General features: G+C 45.6%; 1 protein-coding gene across 11 annotated transcripts in view; it reads right to left on the bottom strand.

Annotated features, from left to right (window-relative positions):
* The window catches only part of Slc24a2 (solute carrier family 24 member 2), a 243,885-nt gene that overhangs the window by 16,969 nt on the left and 209,491 nt on the right, over window positions 1-17,425 (bottom strand). For 10 of the 11 annotated variants that reach the window (XR_015737574.1, XM_087904872.1, XM_087904871.1 and 7 more), the window contains 2 exons: window positions 7,856-7,999; window positions 1,174-1,263 (listed from right to left, as the gene is read on the bottom strand). Coding sequence is in view for 10 of the 11 variants with exons in the window: in XM_087904872.1 (XP_087760998.1) it covers window positions 1,174-1,263; window positions 7,856-7,999 (234 nt within the window). In the remaining variant the exon portion in view is untranslated. The remainder of the gene's footprint in view (window positions 1-1,173; window positions 1,264-7,855; window positions 8,000-17,425) is intronic. The other variant, XM_087904867.1, reaches the window with a different exon arrangement.

The raw sequence follows: 17,425 nt of genomic DNA, 5'->3' as shown, positions 1-17,425 counted from the left end.
CTGATGAGGCTAGCTTCAAGTTCCTGAATTTCCTGCCTCTACCTCCCAAGTGCTAGGATTCCACTCGTGTGGCACTGCACCCGGCTGCTTGGGCGTTTATCTTATTAGCTGTTAACTCAATTTTTTTTTATCTGTATATTGTAGATAATGATCATTTCCCCCTCAGAGTATCTGAGTCTGTGTGCAGGGTCAAAAACAATAGTAAAATGACAAAGGGATGTGAACTGTCCAGCATGGAGCATACACTCAACAAGCAATGGTTTCCACTCTTGTCTTTGAGAATGGAAGCCCTCAAACATCACTCATTCAAGTTGTTAAGCAGCAATCACTGAAACCCTATCTTGAGATCAGCATTATGACCGGTACTGAGCTAACAGTGACAAAAATGACATGCATCCTTACATTTATAAATTAAAGCCCAAGGATGACTACTTTGTCTTCACGGCCTTTCTTAATAACCATTTTTAAAAGGCTTGGTGAGGGTTGGGGAGGTGGCTCAGTGGGTAAGAGCCCTCTTAAATTCCTGCAGTTCAGAGCCCAGGCATCCATGTGAAAAGGCCTGTAACCCCAGCATAGGGCTTTGGGGTAGAGACAGGAAGAACATTGGGGTTTTCTGCCTGCCAGCCTTGCTGAGAAGTGGCAAGATACAGGTTTAGTAAGGGACCCTATTTCAAGGTCATTTTAGGTAGGGAGAACATGGAAGACTTCCTATGCCAATCATACGGACTCACACATATGTGCACACATGCACACATACACGCAATGCACACACACAAGCACTCATACACACACACACACACACACACACACACACACACACACACACACACACAGAGTTGGGGACAGCCATGCTGAGTTGCTTGTCCAAGACAAAATAAAGATACTGAGGTAGGCAAAATCTTGACTTTCTGTCCAAGTCCTGGTTGGCCAGGCCTTAGGGGACAGACAAGAAGAATCAGCCGGACTTGCTTTCCTCCACAGAGCTATTTAACAGCTATGCGGATTTGATTTCTGACCACCATGCTGGGGAATAAGAAAATCCAGTCCTGAAATGAAACTTGTTTATGTCACACTCGGTATTACGACAGTTCCAAAAGGCAAACACATTGATTGACCACTTGACAAGCAAGACTAGAGACAACCCGGGCAGATGGGTGCCACCGGCAGTCTTACCTGGTGTGCCCACCACACCATCAGGTAAGAGAAAACTGCGATCCAAGTGATGGAGCCGAAGAACGTGACAGGGAAGAACTTCTTGGAAGCCTGCGAGACAACCAGAGGGGAAAATGTCAGAGCTGCCCTCTATGCTGGAGAGATAGTCCAAAGCGACAGCCACCTTTGCCTTCGCTGTGATTTCCCTCACATTTGTTACTTGGTTGCGTTAGCAATCAAAAGATGCTACTTGCCCCTAATCAAACCGGGAGAGGAAAATGCATTCTTGGAAATTTAAATTGATGGGAGCTGAATGGTTGCAGAACTGGGAAGGAAATCTCCCTTTCTTCCTTCTGTCCCCTTACCCCCACTTCTCTCTTTGAGACAGTGTCTCATAGCCCAGGTTAGCCTAGATGGCCCAGAACTCATTATGCAGCCCAGGTTGGTCTCAAATCCTGTCTTCCTGTTTCAACCTCCCAACTGTTGTGACGTGGACCACTGTATTGGGTTCTGGAAGTCACTTGAGAGAATGTCCATACCTGTAGCTAGAAGATCAATGCCCCCTGCTCCTGTCTCTTATAAGGTCTGGATTCTCTGTCATTCCTTCTGTTAAATATCATGCATCCTCCCTCTATCTCTTCCCTTTTCTTTAGTTTGCTTCCAAGTTCACCAGAATCAGTTCATCAGAATCTACTGCTGGGAAACCATGTGCCATGATAATCTCTATACTAAACCTCTTACGTGATTGATTCCATGAAACAAAAGATGGGAAGGATTAGGAAGGTTGGAAATAGATTAATTTATCTTAGAGTCCCATGAATTATCAGGAAAGCCACCACCAGAGATGGCTGGGATGGGTTGTCTCCATGACACTGACAATACCCATCAGCTGGAGTGGGCAGAGATGGAGACGTCCAATCAGAATGATCCCTGCCAGGGAGGGGCGGGACAGACACCATTCTTGGAACTGTGTTTGTCACACATTTATATTACACCTGTCTTACATCTCTCCGGCCTATATTACAAGTCCCGTTCTGCTTCCAGCACTGGACTTACAAACTGTGTGAACACACTCAAAGTTTCCTTGGAGCATCAATCAAAAATCAGACACTTAGAAATGTGGCTTTTCAGGGCCAATAAGACAGCCCAGTAGGTAAAGTCACCGGCTGGCAAGCCAGACACCATGTCCCATCCCTAGAACACATGGAGTGAAAGGAGAGAACCAACTCCTGTAAGTGGTCTCTGATCACAAGGACCAGAAAAATAAATTCAATAACAAATGCAGTATTTCTTACTCAGTTCCATTCCAGGGAAATTGTGGCTTGCACTGAATTAATTTCTGCTGATTCCCTTGATGGAAAACATGGGACACAGATAACCGAATGCTCTTTGAGAGTCCACCACCTATTCTTGCCAACACTTTTATTTCAAAGCTTTTACACCCTGAGAAAACCACACTTTGATGATGTCACCCAGTTCCGTTCAGGGCACCAGCTCCTGGAGTTGATGTGGATAGCAGCTGTCTGAGTTGTCTGAAGGGCTGGACTGGGCAGTTACAGAGTCCATTCTGTTGTGGCATTTAAAGGCTCAGGGGTAGAAAAAAGATAAATTTGTGTGTGGCAATCTTTTAAACCTGAAGCCCAGTGATAGACAGGCTCTCGGGTTCCAGAGCGGGCTTGCAGTCTCTGTAATTTCAGACTTTGAGAAAGTTTTTTTTTTGTTACCATCCACACAGGCCTTAGACTCTGCAAGGATCTCTTCTCTCTGGAAATGACTGTTGCTGGGGTGGGGTGTTCTTTGGGGTGACTGTAAGACCAAATGGACATGCTCAATTGGGAGGGAGTGTCATGCCACACTGAGAAGACCAAATCTCACAAGCATGCTTCCCTATGCTCCTCTTCCTTCTTAGAATAAAAGTATTTTGGGTAAGGACTCTGGTCTGTCCTGGAGACCCGAGCACTTCAGTGGATGATGTGGGGGGCACTGTTTTTCAAAGCGGAGTCTACACCTTCGCTTTTCAAAACAAATTTCTTGGAGACTGGGAACTGGGTTTTACAGTTGAGAAGACCCCAGGTTTGCCCAGGCAGGGCGCTGAGCTGACTGGACTTCCCAGCTTTTCCTTCTGATTCTAAGTCACTGTTTCAGGGTTCTAAGTGGGACGCAGGTTTCAGTCTCCCGGGGTCATGCTCAGTCACAGGAAGAGAGGGCAACTCTTGTCACACAAGGCCACCCTGGCTCCAGCATCAACCAGATTAGGGTTCTGAGTGTGGCATGAGAAGCCCAGAGCACTGCTATTGACTTTATGGTGAGACAGCCATACCTCGGGTCCTGAGATGTCTTCACAGGCTGTCTACTTCCAGGTTCATCTACTCACTGAATGTATTTTTACTGTATAGTTTTCATTTAATATACTTTTAGATTTCCCCTCTGCATGTCTGCCCATTGAGATGACATCGTCAGTCAGAATTGAAGTACTAAGATTTCCTTATATCACTGAACTCTAGAACATTCCCAGAGAAGTGGACAAAGCTAGGGACGAGGCAAAGGACGTAAAGAATCAAATGCAAATCAGTGAAAACCTGTACAGTTCAATACTTGATACTTAGGATTCTCAAGATACCAATTTGTAGTGATATTTTGTTTGTGGTTTAGCACATAAAGCTTGCCTGAAGATTGAAGTATAGAGTTAAGTCACTAGAGGCCAGGGAGTGGTGGCACACACCTTTAATCCCAGGATTTAGGAGACAGAGGCAGAGGGATCTCTGGTAGTTCAAGGCTAAGTGAGATTGAATCTGTTGAAAAGAGAAACAGCTCACACAAAGGTCATCCCAGCACTTGGAATCCTGTGCTTTTAATCCCAGCACTAGGGAGGTGGAGAAGGAGTGATATGGCTGGGAGGAGAGATGAATATAAGACGGGAGGAGACAGGCACTCAGTGCGGCCTGAGGTTTGGTGAAGACAGCTGCCGTCTGAGCATGCAGTCTGAGCACAGGATGGCCCTTTCAGTCTGAGCATTAGTAGAGGCGAGAACTCTGGTGACTGACTACTCTGCTTCCCTGATCACTTAGTTTTCACCCCCTGGTATCTGACTCTGTTTTTTTTTTATTAAGACCAACTAGAATTTGAGCTACACCAATTAATAATTAACACCTGTCAAAAATATCAAATGTTGAATTAGAGGCTTATTCAAAAACACTAAAAACAAATATTCTTAGTGAAGTTCAAGCTCTTCACTATCAGCTGAAAGGTAAAGACTGGCTACCTACTCTATACCCAGCTCTTCAACTAGAGATGAAGTTCAGGTTCACTGACTACACAGCAACGTGTGCCTAACACGTATGCTTTACCATCACTTCCTGGAAGAAAGCAGGGCCCAAACTGGTCAAAATACAGCCAGCCACAGGCAGAGTGAGCGCCGTCATCATTGTGCTGGGCTCTCTTCCCAACGTCAGGAAATAAAACAAAAGCATCCAGGAAACCGAGGTCAGCGCTCCAGCTGTAAGGCCACCTGCCTCTCCAGCCTCCCAGATTGTTCTTGCCTCAGAAGCGGCAACCCTTCATGCACCAGCAGTCTGGTTAATTCGTTTCTCCGTCAAGCTGTCTTACCCTGTCCAGTCTCCCAACCCAGAAATCACCCCACTCATTCTCGTCTAGACCACGCTCCTCATGTGGGTTCCATGGCTTCACTCTGGGCACCACTGCCCAGGAGCATCTACACAGGTATTAGGTTACGAGTCTCTCATTGGAAGAGAGAAACCAGCCCTGGAAGCCAAGGTCTAACCCATCAGGTTCTGGTCGGTAAAGGTGGCTTGTCCTGACATCTGTTAGGGTGGGCCTCACATCAATTAGCAAATGAGCAAATTGTGACCATGTGCTGCCCATTTTGCTTCCAGTGTAATGGCTGGGTACCTAATTGACAGCTAATGTTCCCATTAGAAGCTTTTAGTAGAGCAGTGTGATACCGATTTGAAAAAAGTCACTGGCCAACAGCTGGCTGAGCGAGCTGGCCATGTCCTGGCTGTTCTAAATTTAATAGTCACCGATCATCTACTTTGTGTAATGGTCTGAAGAATATAAATTTGGGTGGAAGGGATGGGAGTCTTGTTATATAGCTCAGGATGGTTTCAAATTTATAGCTAGCTGTCTTTCCTTGGCCTTCTGAGAAGCCGTGTTTACCATTTAAGTTACTATTAAACCTGAAATATTTTACACTTACATATTTATCTATCTGTTCATTCGTGTGTGTGTGTGTGTGTGTGTGTGTGTGTGTGAGCACTTACACACACACGGAGAGGTGCATGTTTATGCATGTATGTATGAAGGTCTGAAAACAACCTGTGGGAATCTGTTATCTTCTTCCCCCATGTGGGTCCTGGGAATCAAATCTAGGCCGTAAGTCTTGTTAGTAATTGCCTTTCCCTGCTCAACTATCTTGCCGTCCCCTGAAGTATACACACTTTAAAAAGTTTTCCACAACAGCCCTATTAAGATTGAAACGATGGCCACTGGTTATGATAGTGACTCCCAAATGAGCAGTGATTTTCACTTAGGAAAACTATTTCGCTTTTTTAAGCTTTGGTTTCTGTAACGCGGAGGGGAGGGTAGCACAAATCTAAATGTTCTGAAGAGTCATGTACACAGAAAGCCAAGCCAAGCACCCGAGACATGAGAAGTGCCCCGGCAGCAACCACGGTTGATACTGTCCGTCATTGTGTTCATCACAGGCTTTAAGAGACGGAGAGGCTGAGACCTGGGGAGGCAAAGCGACTGTGGATGCCTGGTATGGAGGAGGCTTGGCTTTCTCTTCGCAGCTGTGATTGAACAAACCTCTAAGCCTCCCTGGGTCTTAGTCACCTCATTCTTGCTACGTCGCGTTTGGCTCCTGCTAGATAAATGACCCAAACTGCAAACCCCTCTCTGGGTGTCCAGGTTCCTTTCTGGTTCTAATGGATCCTGTTTTCCTGTCTCAAGAGATACACCCCTCCTTTGTGTGAACACCCCTCTCAGGCCATGGGAGAAAATCACGTTACTCTTGTATTATTCTTAATCTTCAGTTTTCATCAAGGTTTGTTTCATGCCCAGGTTTACACTGCAGCCCTTTCTGGTTTCACACAAAGTTGTTTATTTAAGAAAACTATAAAGTGTGGCATATCTATTTAATATCTGAGCTGAAAGTATGTGTGAGTCAATAAACATTGCCATAAAATTTGCATAGGAATGATGTGGGAACGAACACAAGTGGGAGTGATATTTATTCTGAAATTAGAGCTATACAATCATTCGTTCCCTGTAATTACTGGTAAGGTTTGGGATTTTCATCCCTACAAAGAATTTAAAAAACTGCAGGAGAGACAGAGCTGGTGGGCCCTAAGGAGGGGCAAATGTCTGCTCCTTAATTTCCCTATTTTTCTCCTCCCCTTGATATCACCTCCAGTGGCCTTTGTGGACATAAATAAGGCCTGGAGTAGGGCTGAAAAAACAAACAAAACAGTACATCACTCCACCTCTCCCATCGGTAGGTGAGTTTTATTTCTCCCCCGTAGGTGTCGGCTGGCTTTAGGATTGGCTTCAGTCAATACAACGTGCTGGTCGTGATAGAGAACAGATTCTGAACTAGCTCTCAGGAGGGTTCTGTAGGCTTCATTCTTGTAGCTCTTGGTCTTTTGCTATCCGATGACTAAGTTCAGACCCCACTGCTTAAAGATTAGAGACCACATAGAACACAGACAGGCTGTTTCAGCTGGGATGCTCCTAGGGTAACCCGCTCCCAGGAGAACTGTATGGCTGAGCCTAGCACAGACTTCTGATCCTTAGAATCAGTATCCCTTCTGATGGTTTATACTGATGGTCAGCTTCGCAGGATCTACAGTAACCAGACCCTAGCCTCTGGGCACCTTTGTGAGGGTCATAGGTTAATTGAGGAGGAAGGACCCACCTTAAATGTGGGTGGTCCCAACCCATGGGTGGTTTGTTGTCCCCAACTGAATAAAAAGGAAAGAGGCCTCCGAGTGCCCCACTGATTTATTCCTGCCGTCTGATTAGACACAACGGTCGAGTCACTACCACGGCACCTCTAACTGGGACCCTTCCTTAAGTTGTTTTTGTCTGCTTTTGTTACAACAACAAGGAAAGTAACTAATATGCCAATCATTTCCCTGCTTCTATGCTGTTTGGCTCAGTGTTTTCTTTTACCCAACAAGAGGACATCAAGAAACCAAGTACAGTTTTATAATTCTCTACAGAAGAATGTGATATGGTCCAGAGTGGCGGGACTGGCTGGCTAATGGGAGCTAATTGTTACGTTGCCCCATAGAACATCATGGGAGCAGAAGTGTGGCAGGGCCGTTCTTCACTTCGAGTGGGCAGATAGTGAAGGTGACTGCAGGTCTCAGTTGTAAGTCACCCTCCCCAACCATGCAAGTCTTTCCAGCTGAAGTCCCAGGTTTGGGGGGGGTAGGGATTAAACCACCCCCAGAGCACCCCACTTCAATTTCCCTCCCGAAAGATCTGTGAACGGAGTAAAATGGTGGTTGTTTGACACGCCTAAGTTCTGGGGTGCCTCAGGCTTGTTAGTCACTACACAATCACGGTGACTGAAGTTCCAGGTGTGTGTGAGAAGAGACATGACATGCACACAAGTGGAAATGAACTACTTTTTTTTTTTTTTTTTTTTTTTTAAGGGTTTCAACAGAGCTTCACTCACAGGTTTGCGGACGTCAGGTAAGGTGATCCAGAGAGGGAACACGATGGGAAGGACGATGAGGAACGTGACCTGTTTGCGGGCATTGGACGGCCAGGACAGGCTGAGGGGCTGGTCATCCTCTTCCTCTGTGGTCTCTGCGGGCTGCTGGAGAACAAGAAGGCAGCTTAAGACAGGCAGAGGCTTGGGGAGGGATGGGGGTCACATACGGCAAGAGTGTAGAGCCAGCGAGGGTCGTCCCAGGCCACCCCAGCTGCTTTCACAGGTATTCTTTTTCTAGAAGCGCCCCGTATTTCACAGCCCGAGGCCCGGGAACAAACAGTTCACCAGAGCACTGTAGAACTTCCTTTTCATTCTTTGGGTATCTCATGGCTTCCCATGCTTATCAACTGATATTCAACATTGACCGTAGTTACTACTCATGACATTTTTCTTTTTTTCATTCTTTTTTTTTTGATCCAGCTGTGCTTCATATTCAACTGTACAAAGTAACGGGTTTTATTACGACATTTCCATGCACGCACATAATGCACTTTGATATAAACCATCTTATCCTTTCAAAAATAATCTCCCTTCATGAACATCTTATGATTAATAATATCTGCTGATATATTGACCTATGTATGACCCCATCTCCTTTTCCCCGGGACTGTATTATATGGTTAGGACTTCTTGGGAGGAAGAAGATGGGTAAAAAATTAAAATCCCTCTCTTCCCCTGACCTCGCACTCTCTCCTGTCCTTCCCTGCAACTGCTGTTCGTCAGGCACACAAGGCTCACTTCAGAAACAGTCCAGTGTTAATTCTGGGATGCTCTCGCTCTAGTCACCCAAGAAAAAACTCAGCAGCTTTTGCATGGCTATTCCTAACTTGTCATTAAAGGCACGTTACACAAACACACACCTCAGGACTCAGAGAAACGGGGCCAAAGGCTAGTATAACAGCCACCCTGGCCGGCATCTCAGAGGCAGGGTACAAACAAGCTCCCAGTCTCTGATCTGGCAGCTGGCTGCCTGGGTTTCAGTGGCCTCTGCTGCAGTCAGCAGCTCTCGAGCCCCAGAGGCAGACAGACACAAGGTGAGTCTGCCCAGCAGGATGACCGTTAGTCCATGACTGGGGCACAGAGTCACTAGCAGGGCGCTGTGACACCACCCATTGCCGCCCACCCTGCTTGTTCAGAAACGAAGCAGCAGCAACAGGACAGAGCACTGAATCTAAACAAATCAATAGGTGCCCCTGCAGTGATGCATCCTTCAGAGCACAGAGAGCTTCCTGCAGGCTTCCAGCCAGTACCGCTCATACACGCAGCAGCGGCGGCGGCGCGGCAGCAGCGGCGGCAGCAGCGGCGGCAGCAGCGGCTCCTTCAATGTCTGTGTCCCTAAGGAGTGGCAGATGGGAAAGGTTTGGGCCAGATGTTTTAAGGGATGAAATACTGAACTAGGGATCACAGATGGGTGTGTACAGATTCACAGTAATACTACAGTACTGTTAGTTTCTTTACTGGCACTCATTAGGATGGACAAAAGGCCTGTCATGGTTTATGAAATAACACACCCTTCAACCTTCTCTGGGGTTTAAAACAAAACAAAACAAAACAACAAAACAAACAAAAAAGCCATATTGAAAAGGACAGGAAATAACAGGTTTGTGGCAGTGGGTAAGAATCCTCAAAGTGCCAGGCGGGTCGTGGTGGCACACACCTGTAATCCTAGCACTTGGGAGGCAGAGGCAGGAGGATCTCTGTGAATTTGAGGCCAACCTGGTATACAGACAGAGTTCTGAGAGAGGCTCCAAAGCTACTCAGAGAAACCCTGTCTAGAAAAACCAAAAGAGAAAAGAAAAAAAAAAAAAGAAAAGAAACAAAGAATCCTCAAACACAAATGTGAGAGAACTGTGGGGATTAGGTAAAGAAGCTGGCGCAGTTTGGTTGCCAAAGCACACACCTCGCCTCTCCAACCCCTTTGCTAATGTGGCACAGAAGCCATTCTACCCCCCGTTGTCTTTACCCTTTCCCGGGGACTCCCTCCCTGGTCCTCATCATGCCATCCTTGGAGGAGAGGTGACCCGCAGAGACATCTATCTATCTCCTATGGGCTCACGTACCTAGGGTGCCATCTGGATACAAGAGTGGTAATCTGTGTGCCACGGGGCAGTGAAGACTAAGAAGGCTGGAGGCATATTACGTTTCCAACCGACGAGATCTTCCTCATGTAACCTAGCGGGTGATTTTCCCTTCCACACCTGGTCGATATTCAAGAGCTAGGCACTGAGAGTCAACGTACTATGCCAGTCTGCCAGTCTGCCAGTCTTCATGGGGTATGGCATTTCATACCAAGTCGGGGGTTTAAGCCAGCTGGGGACTGGCCTTCTTGAAGACCAGTCAGCCTATCCGATGAATCCACCACACTCCTCTTTCTGCTGCCATCCACAACTTAGCAACCTCTCTCTAAGCGCCAAGCTGCCCCCCCTTTTTTTTGAGAAAAGACAAAAGCAACTCTTTGTGACTCATATCATTTTAATGACACCGACAGATGGTGACATTTCATCAATAACCCTTCTGCCTGTAACCTACGGATTAGCTCTTTTCTCCGTCTGCCAAAGTCACCAGGCAGGCAGCGCCGCCAGCGAAGAACCGAAAATAATTGTCCGTTTGGACGCCCAAGCTCTGAACACACTAGTGCCCAGTGCAAACAATTAGCTGCGTTGTCTAGGGTCCAAGGATGGCACTGAAGGAGGCTGTTGCTAGGGCTGCAGTGGACCAGGTTGTGCTCTAAGCTGGGCCAACAGAAAACTTCACTCTTCATGGGACCAGCTCCTGTTGCAGGAAAGTAACAGAAAACTTCGCTCTTCATGGGACCAGCTCCTGTTGCAGGAAAGTGACAGGGTCCGGATCCCTGGGATGCACGTGAGAGGGGCCTCAGGAGCAAGCTGTCAGAATACCTCAGAAGAAATTCTTTTTGTCTTCTTGCCAAAGAAATCTCGCTCTGGCTCGATGGGCAACAGCTTGCAAGCTGGCTAGAGACTGTGGAAGAACACGCTGTGCCAAGTTCAGGGCCCCTTTTGTCTGTGCCTGAGCAGGAGATACAGCGCTTGCGTTAGGCTTGACCCCAAGCGAGAGGCCACTGAGGTCAGGGCGATGAGTTGTCAGTTTTTCCTGGAGTTGGGGCATGCCAGCTTTGACCTTGTGATGACCCATTCTTGCCTCCTAAAGTGTCTGAAGAGCATCCCTAGGAAACACGGCAAGGAGAGCGGGCTACAGCTGTGTAAGCCAGAAAGAATCCAAGTGGTTTTTGATATAAAGACGTAACATGGTTTGCTATCAGCTGGGGTCCTGCGCAAAACTAGGCTAGTGACTATATCTTTAGGACCTTGTGATCTCTGAGAGTAAAAAAAATAAAACAAATCTTAGAGGAAGACACCTTACTCAGCAGGGCATGGGGGTTTACACCTTTAATCCCAGGACTCTGGAAGGCAGAGCCAGGAGGATCCCAGTATTTAAGGTCAGTCTGGGCTATATAGAGAAATTCTGACCCCTCCCCCACCTCTAACTAGCTTCCTAAGTGATGGGTGTTGCACTAGCCCTCAGATCTAGTGAGATGGGGAAGGCAGGGGACAGAGTCAGGACTCACAAGTTCCACTTTCCAGATTTCTTAGGCAGCCTCTGCCGTCATCTGTAGATTCCCGAGGGCCTTTAAATATGAAGCTAATCATGAAAACAATCTAGGGCTCCTGCTTCCAGGGTGTATTGCATTTAAAAGAAGAGGCAAAACTAGATGATCCCAAAGCACTGAGTGTTGGCTAGTCGCTAATATGAAGGGGAAGCTCACGGGGCCCCGCCCATACACAAAGTACAGGCACTGCAGAAAGCTGGGAGCAGGCACTGCAGAAAGCTGGGAGCAGAAGAGATAGTCGTCCCCAGGGGTGAGCCCCCTGACTGTTATCAATACCAAATGGTCATCCCTGAAACCACAAACATACGAGTAACACTGAATGAACCGAGCACGTTGTGTTTATAGATTTATGCACACACACATATATGAAACAACAAAAAAAGAAAAAGAGGTCAGGTATTTGTGGGGAACATGCGAAATGTTGAAGGAAGGAAAGGGAAGGAGAAATGGCGCAAATATGTTTTCATTTCAAAATATTGAAAAAATGAAATGCAGGTGCTGTAGACACCAGTGAATATCGTGCTCTCAAACCCAGCACCTCCACACCAGTGGTTCCCCGGGTTGCTCAAGTGGGGAACATGGCAGCCAAGTCCAACGAGGAGATTTTATGTGGGCTTCATCACCTGATGCCACCCCAGACTCCTGTAACAGTGGATAATCCCATTTTCGCTACCTTTAAAATGGGTATCTAGGGAACATTGTAGAAAATGAATAAAACCCTTTACAATAATAAACCTTCCTGGGACTAATGTCAGCAAGGGCTGAATCAGGAGCTGGGTCAGTTTCAGACTCTGCCATTCGGTGTTTGAAGGTCATGGTGTCCCCAAGGAAGACTGCACAGGAAAACAGCACCTTCGCTATCCTGGGACTGCCTGCCTCCCTTTCCATGCTCGAAGCAATAACAGAAGCGCTTTGGTAACATGCATCATCTCTCAGAGTAGGTCTCCACGGGAACTGGTGAAAGGTGTGTGGGTCTGGGCAGGGGGCCTGTGAGATGCTCCCAGGGGACATCCTGATGGCACCTTATCGAATGATGGGACAGCTGCAGAAAGCCACAGTAAACACAGACCTCACTCTCCATGTGGTTCCCGTGAAATAGGAAGTCAGACATAAAGCTGTTTAAAATAGGAATTCTGTTCTAGAAGATTCCTTTACAACATTGGTGTTATTGAAGATCCGCCTGAAATAATTCGTGCAAAGTCCTTAGGACAATGTTTGGCGCACAGCAGACATCCAAACCATGACGGTTATCACTCTTAAAATATAGTCAGGAAAATAATTTCTTCTAGGAGAAAGAAATTTGATTAGGTGAATTATAATATCGTTTCCAACAATAAAGCCTTACAATTCAATTATTTGATATGAAAGTGGAAAACTGCAATGGATTTTCCCCCATCTGTTCACTCATCCAATATTTATTGAGCATTTGTTGGCTGCAGTGATACCAACAATCTAACTTTCTTCTCTCTTAGATAAAATGGATAAATGGAGGGCTCCGTAAACAAAAAGGGGAAATTGCACAGCCCCAAGGAGAACCCCTATTTTATTCAGGAGGTAGTTAGCTTTGAGCGGACTTTCTGTCGGAATTTGAGTTTCTAAACAGATGGTAAGACTCACAATATTGTGACACCTTGACTCTGAGCTCTGTGCAGACTTAAAAACAATACCAGTGCTAGTATTCTCCAAGGCAACATTACCCCACATGCACAAAGACTCTTTAAAACAGTGAACAACTCTATGGTCAACAACCGACTGGCTAGTAGAATTCCTCGAGAGATTTCCACAGGGTGCCCGTGCTTACATAAGCACCAGTCCACCTGTGCTTGGTAGAGGAAATGGGGCAAACTGACTGGCTCCATCCTCCCACAAAATGTACTGACTAATTCATGGAGGCTAACACACACAGACTTCCTTGTCAACTAGCATGGGTTGTGGACAGGACTGACCCACTGTCTGGTGCGGGACAATCATCTATAATCTGTCAATTATATTTTAAATAAACGCTGATTGGCTGATAGCCAGGCAGGAAGTGTAGGCAAGACAACCAGACAGGAAGTAGAGGTGGGGCAATGAGAACAGGAGTATTCTGGGAAGAAGCAAGCTCTTTCCCCAGTCCTGCCCAGACCACGGAAGAAGCAGAATGTGACCTGCCCCGCTGAAATAGATACTGAGCCATGTGGCTAACATAGATAGAAATAATGGGTTAATATACGTTATAAGAGCTAATATGAAGCCTGAGCTAATGGGACAATCAGTTTATAATCTTATGGAGACCTTTGTGTGATTTTCTTTGGGGCTAAACGGCTACAGAAACTGGGCAGGACAGAAACCCTGACAAGCAGGCCCTCATGTTACAACTGGCTACTTTTATGCCAACTTGACACAAGCTAACATTGTCAGAAAGGAGGGAACCTGAATTGAGAAAAACGCCTCCATAAGATCTGCTTGTAAGGCACTTTCAAAGTCAATGATCAGTGGGGGAGGGTCCAAACCATTGTGGGTGATGCCATCCCTGGTGGTCCTGGGTTCTATAAAAGAGCAGGCCGAACAAGTCATGGGGAAAACGTCTAGAAACGGCACCCTTGAAGACCCCTGTCAGCTCCTGCCTCCAGGACCTTGTCCTGCCCTCACTGGTTTTACTGATGGACTGTTACATGAACTATGAGCGAAAGAAACCCTTTCCTCCCAAGTTGTTCTTGGTCGTGGTGTTCGTGACAGCAACGGTAACCCTAACTATGGCACCCACATAAACATTAACTACAGGCTTATTGTTCATTTCGGTTTCACAGACTCAAACTTAAAATCTCCAAGTCACTACGGAATCTGAACTTTTGGATCTCAAAACTGCAGCTTTTGGATTTGTCAAAAAGGCATGCTGAGTTATGTTTGAAGTCATCTCAGGACTCTGGAATGGTTCTCTGTAGGACTTTGCCCCTCCAAAGGATAAAATGCATCTGCCTTTCTCTATGAAGAGGTAATAAAACCAGGAAAGTCCTGGAGAAGAAAACTTTTTAGAGCAGGTGATGGAAAACCAGCCATGTAGGAAAACTTGTTATCCAAACGGAAGCATCAAGTCCTGGCTGAACACAAAACACTGTAAGTATGTCAAGTCTTCCTCTACCCAAGGAACTGTATTTGGGGACGGGGACTCTGTGGAAGTAATTAGGGTCACCTTGTAACAAGAGATCCTCAAGTGCTGGTTCCCTGGAGTATCCCTTATCCCCTGGTTCTTCTCTGTCCCCTCTGTGCCTCCCTCTGTCCCTGCAGGTCTGCATGTGTTGATGATAGGTAACATGAGGGTTCAATAAGGAGCCTGGAAAAGAGTCTTGATCAGAGGATAGAAACTTGTAACCCTCTGAACCACGAGGAAGACAAGTTTACACTAAATCACCACATCCATGGTTTTTCTTCATGGTTGGCCTGATAGAATAGTATGATGGCCGCATGAGTATCTACTCTTTCCCAGCATGTTATTGCTGAGTACGTGCTTTGGCTTTGGAAGAAGTTATGTTTGCTTAACTTAATCTGCTTTTCAATTGTCCTTTAAACACTCATGTTTGAGTCTTAGAACAGCCTACTCTTGTGTTCTGAGATTCTCACTGCTCTTGCATTCATAGTTTCTACCCCAAATCCCTTGGCCTCTGTAGTCTGCCTTTAATCTCCAGGTCCCTATCCCTTGTTTCTTATACACAAAGGAAGCTGAAAGGAGATGGAGTCACACTGCATCCCATTTTAGGAGAGACGCACCATCTGAGACGTTTGCCTGGCCTTCTGCGTGGACCTTCGGAACTGACAGAGCTGATCTTAAACTAGAAAACAGTTTTCCTTAAAAACTACAGGTTGTAGGGAGGAATTCACTCCCCTTATAATGACATCATATGGCCTGCTTTACATGTAGAAGAAAAAAATTTCCAGCATCAAATATCTAGCACATGAAATATAAAATAAGGTTCCACTGTTCAGTGGCAAGCCCAAAACTTTATCTTGTACCAGATGTTAAAGCAAAACCAAGGTTTCAACATCCATTGCTTTGAGTGACAGAGCTGTCTGAACTACAGCATTCCAGGACGGCAAGGGGCATTTCCAACCACGCAGAACAGCACACGAGTGTCTCATTGAAATGCAGGTGCTCTTCTTCGCTGTGCATTTGTCTCCGCGATTCTGAGGCCCAAGCCACAGACAAGATAGATGGCTCTCTGCTTTGCTGCTAACTGGCTTTGCTGTGTTTTCAGGGATTTATAAAGATTGCTGACACACTCATAAAAGATTTATCCACACAGAAGCTAACTGGAGAATCATGAAGATAATCGTAAACCCCTTTTTAGCCCCATTATCAATTGGATCAGAATTAGTCATAGAAATAGTATATTAATGCTGGCATTTTTTTTTCTCAGAGTGGTAATGAAGTTTTCCATCCTTTTATTGATAGTCAGTTACTAATGCATCCTTTGAAGGATGAACAGATATTCTCAAAATTCCTTAGAGAATGAATTCTTAACAGCATGGTTCTCAGTCAAGGTATAATTCTTTGTCAATATTCAAATTTATGAAGATTTTCAAGAGTCTTAAATTTGTATCATATTTCATGTTTAAAATATATTAAAAGACCTCTGAGTGAATCTGAAGTACTTGGTAAATATTATCCAGGTCATCGGCTGTAGGAAACAGATCTCAATTTTCTTGTTAAAAATAAAACTGACAGAAAAATGTTATCTGCCCTGGAAATGGCCTAGTCAGCAAAAGGTCTTAAGCTTTGCCTGTTTTGTGATTGCTGTTGGGTTTTCTCTAACACAAATGGCCTCTTTTAGAAGAAAGTCATCCAGCAAGAAGGACTGGGGAATCATTTGTATTCCCATTGCCTTCACAGTGACATTTGGCTATCTTCTCCCATTACTGCTCTCTGACCTGGCTGATAGGAGGTTCATGCCTCTTCCCACCATCTCATGGTTAATAGAATCCTCTCACTGTGCCCCATGGACGTTCCAGGAGATTGACAATTTTACTAGCAGGTGAAAGTGAAGTTGTTCCTGAACTTCTGCAGTGGTTGGCCTACTCCATCCATGTGCATACCCACTGATTTGCAGGACAGTGTGAGGACCCTGTGCTGGACCTCACCACCACGGAAAGAGATGTCTTTCGTTACATTCAGGGTAATAGGTTTGTTTTTTTTTTTTTTAAGAAGAAACAGAAAATATGGATTCCAGGCACCACCTGTCTAGGTAATTTTGGGAATTCCTGTTACACCTGACAGTCTGAGCCACTTGCATTGTCAAATCTGTCCAGGGAGCCCTGGATCACAGCAGCACCCATCTACAATAAATGACAAACTTTGAAAATGGTACTTTGTTTTTCTAAAGCACCCTTGGAAACCTAAATTTAAGAAGCAGGAGATATTTTTAAGCACTTAATTCTTTTCTTAATTCTTTTCTTTTAAAGGGAGAAATTTAAGCACACAGCCACCTCTACTACATTTTCTCTATTTATCCTTTACTTAGTCACCCAGTGGGGCTTGGAGGAAGCAGGTCTTGAAAACTCTATTGAGTTAAGGGGAGGCAGCCCTAAGGAGAAGTACATCAGAGCCGCTACAAAATGAAAAGAAGACAGCCTTAACATAGTATGGCAATACTCCAATTATAAGGTTAGGAAGTAGGAAAAGAGCCTGCATTATACAGACCGTATGTCTGTTTTCCATTCTGCATAGCATCCATCCATCCATCCATCCACAATCCACTCATCCATCCATTCACCCATCCATACACCCATCAATCCACCCATCCATCCACCCTCATATCCATCCATCCATCCATCCATCATCCATCCATCCATCCATCCACACATCCATCCATCCACCCATCAATCCACCCATCTATCCACCTTCATATCCATCCATCCATCCATCCATC

This window comes from Myodes glareolus, chromosome 3 (assembly GCF_982192425.1).
Source record: "Myodes glareolus chromosome 3, mMyoGla1.1, whole genome shotgun sequence".
Classification (NCBI taxonomy): domain Eukaryota; kingdom Metazoa; phylum Chordata; class Mammalia; order Rodentia; family Cricetidae; genus Myodes; species Myodes glareolus.
Note: the sequence above shows the minus strand (reverse complement) of the source record. Positions and strands in the feature narration are given on the sequence as shown.